This window comes from Pan troglodytes, chromosome 5 (genome assembly GCF_028858775.2).
Source record: "Pan troglodytes isolate AG18354 chromosome 5, NHGRI_mPanTro3-v2.0_pri, whole genome shotgun sequence".
NCBI classification, from domain to species: Eukaryota; Metazoa; Chordata; class Mammalia; order Primates; family Hominidae; genus Pan; species Pan troglodytes.
The window spans coordinates 89,434,451-89,437,142 of NC_072403.2; the positions used below are offsets into that span (position 1 = coordinate 89,434,451).

General features: G+C 50.1%; 1 protein-coding gene across 1 annotated transcript; it reads right to left on the bottom strand.

Moving 5' to 3' along the window:
- Nucleotides 1-1,287: 1,287 nt before the first annotated feature.
- HTR1B (5-hydroxytryptamine receptor 1B) lies at nt 1,288-2,460 on the bottom strand. Its single transcript, NM_001009102.1, is given in 1 exon segment — nt 1,288-2,460. A coding segment is annotated over 1 exon segment (1,173 nt).
- Nucleotides 2,461-2,692: the final 232 nt, after the last annotated feature.

Below are 2,692 nucleotides of genomic sequence, written 5' to 3' on the forward strand. Positions count from 1 at the left end.
TTCTTTTCAATATCGTTTTTAGGGCCCTTAACTGTATTTTTTAAGGTTTCTGGAGAAGGAAGATAGTTCTCTTGGTTTCTTTACATGTTAGCACACAAGGAATCACAGATGGGAAGGAGAGTGCAAATGACTATCAGATAAAAGTTTCATGCATTTTAAGATTTTTTTACAAGTCAAAATATACATCCTCCTGTTGCCCCCACCCCATTCCTCAATTGTGTAAGAACTATCCCCATGTCATCAGTCTCCTTCACATCTCACTAAATTGGATAAGAAATAAAGACACTTTGCTTGTTAAGAAACAGTATATTTCCAATACTAATCGGTTTTACCAATTGCATTAGTAAGAAATATAGCAGCAGTGTGGGCTGAGTCACCCATCATACCCTTCATTTATGGGGATTTAAATGTGTAAAGTGACAGGTACATGAAATTAAGAGAAAAAATAAAGCAGTCTGCAGACTTTGGCACTAGCACACATAATGGTTTGTTTGTTAGAGTTGTGGCTTGACAATCGCTAAACAGGAATTACAAAATTATAAATCTGCAGAAAACAAACAATCATAGGTGTTGATTCTCAGTTTAACACTCCTCATCTCCCATTCCCACCCACCCACCCCCATATAGTTTCAAGTATAATAAAAATAGAGATCTCAGCATCAGAATTTTGCTGTTAACTCTTCAAGGTTTCTCTGCGCCATCCAAGCCACACATAGGGTTTGAAGCACCAAATCCACAAGTTTCTCCAACCAAGTTTAAATAGACAAAAAGTGAAGACTGAATGATGCCAAAGTAACTGTTCTTAAATTAAGCTGTAACACAAAGTTCTCCCCCAAAACACACGGCATTAAGCGTCTAGTTCAAGTACTGCCAGGCTGTATGTAGATCTGTCTCAGACAGGCTTCAGACAACAATTACAAGTACACTGCTTCTAGTGGGCATTATCCACGATACCAAAGCAGGGCAGGGATTCCCTTCCATTATCAATTTTTAAAAGTTGCAACCCCCTTTGGGATTGGCTGCCGCAGGGTCAGTGCTGAGCCCGGGGCTTGAGGGGAGGAAGTGAGCCTCCTCCTGGGCAGGGAAGCTCTACATTTAGTTTCAACACTTCTCCTTTCAGAGCTCTCTCTCAGGACTATTCTGGCTTCTCAGGATCCATTGCCCTTGCCCAGGAGAGAGAGCCTCGCTGGGACCCAGAAACCGCGAAAGAAGATTCGACCTACCTTTGGAACCAGACACAACTTGGTCCCCAAAGGTCGCTTAGGCGACCCCACTGCAAATGGCAAGTCAACTTGTGCACTTAAAACGTATCAGTTTATGGAATGCTTGTTTAAAGTCCTCATTGGACATGGTATAGATTATGGGGTTGATGAGGGAGTTGAGATAGCCCAGCCATGTGAAGAAGTCAAAGATGGCTAGGTGGAACCAGCAGGCATCTTTGCAGATAGGCATCACTAGGGAGATGATGAAGAAGGGTAGCCAACACACAATAAAGGCTCCCAAAATGATCCCTAGGGTCTTGGTGGCTTTGCGCTCCCTAGCGGCCATGAGTTTCTTCTTTTCCAGCAGGGCGTCGGAGACTCGCACTTTGACTTGGTTCACATACACAGGAGATCCGGATTCGCTGGGCACGTCGGGAACCCGCGAGTTAATAGAGGTGACCGAGGACGTGGACCCGGGGGAGTCGGTTATCAGCTGGGCTCGGGTCAAGCGCTTGCCGGTCCTGTTGGGCGTCTGTTTCAAAATCCGGGAGCGGGCTTCTACGTAGATGCGGCCATAGAGGGCGATGAGGAGCAGGGTGGGGAAGTAGAAAGCACCCACCGTGGAGTAGACCGTGTAGAGAATGTGGTCGGTGTTCACCACGCATTCCGACACCTCCTCTTCGGCCTTGGCCTGACGCCAGAAGAAGGGCGGCAGCGAGATAGAGATGGAGAAGACCCACACCAGCGCGATCATGACCGCCGCCCTCTTAGGAGTCCTTTTAGCTGAGTACTCCACGGCGTCCGTGATGGCCCAGTAGCGGTCCAGGGCGATGACACAGAGGTGCAGGATGGAGGCAGTGCAACAAGTGATGTCCGACGACAGCCAGAAGTCACAGACCACCTGGCCCAGTGTCCAGCGGCCGGTGACAGTGTACATGGTGCTGATGGGCATCACCAGGATGGACACAAGAAGGTCGGTGACCGCCAGAGAGGCGATCAGGTAGTTAGCCGGGGTGTGCAGTTTCCGGGTCCGGTACACTGTGGCAATCACAAAGGCATTGGAGAGCGTGGTGGCCAAGGTGATGAGCGCCAATAGCATAACCAGCAGTACTTTCCAGGGTAGGGAGATGGAGTCCTGGTAAATGTAGTCCTTGGCGCTGCAGTTTTGGGAGGGAGCAGAGGATAAGTTGGCTTGAGGAACCCAGGTCTCGGAGCCCGCGGGCGGCGGTGGAGCGCACTGAGCACCCGGTTCCTCCATGGCTCTCCTCGCCCCAGCTCCGGAGCGCAGCTCTTGGGCATGGAGCGGACGAAGGAGAGGGCGGAAGGACCGTGGCGATCGCAGGTTTGTCCCCAGTTGATAGTTCCGTGAGTTCCTCAATTATTCCTCCGCCCAGGTTCACAGCTGAAACTAGAGGTCATGGGTGCGGCAGCCAAGGCAGGCGGGCGCCTCCCCTGCACTTCCAGAGCGCCTAGCTAAGCCGCCGCGTCTG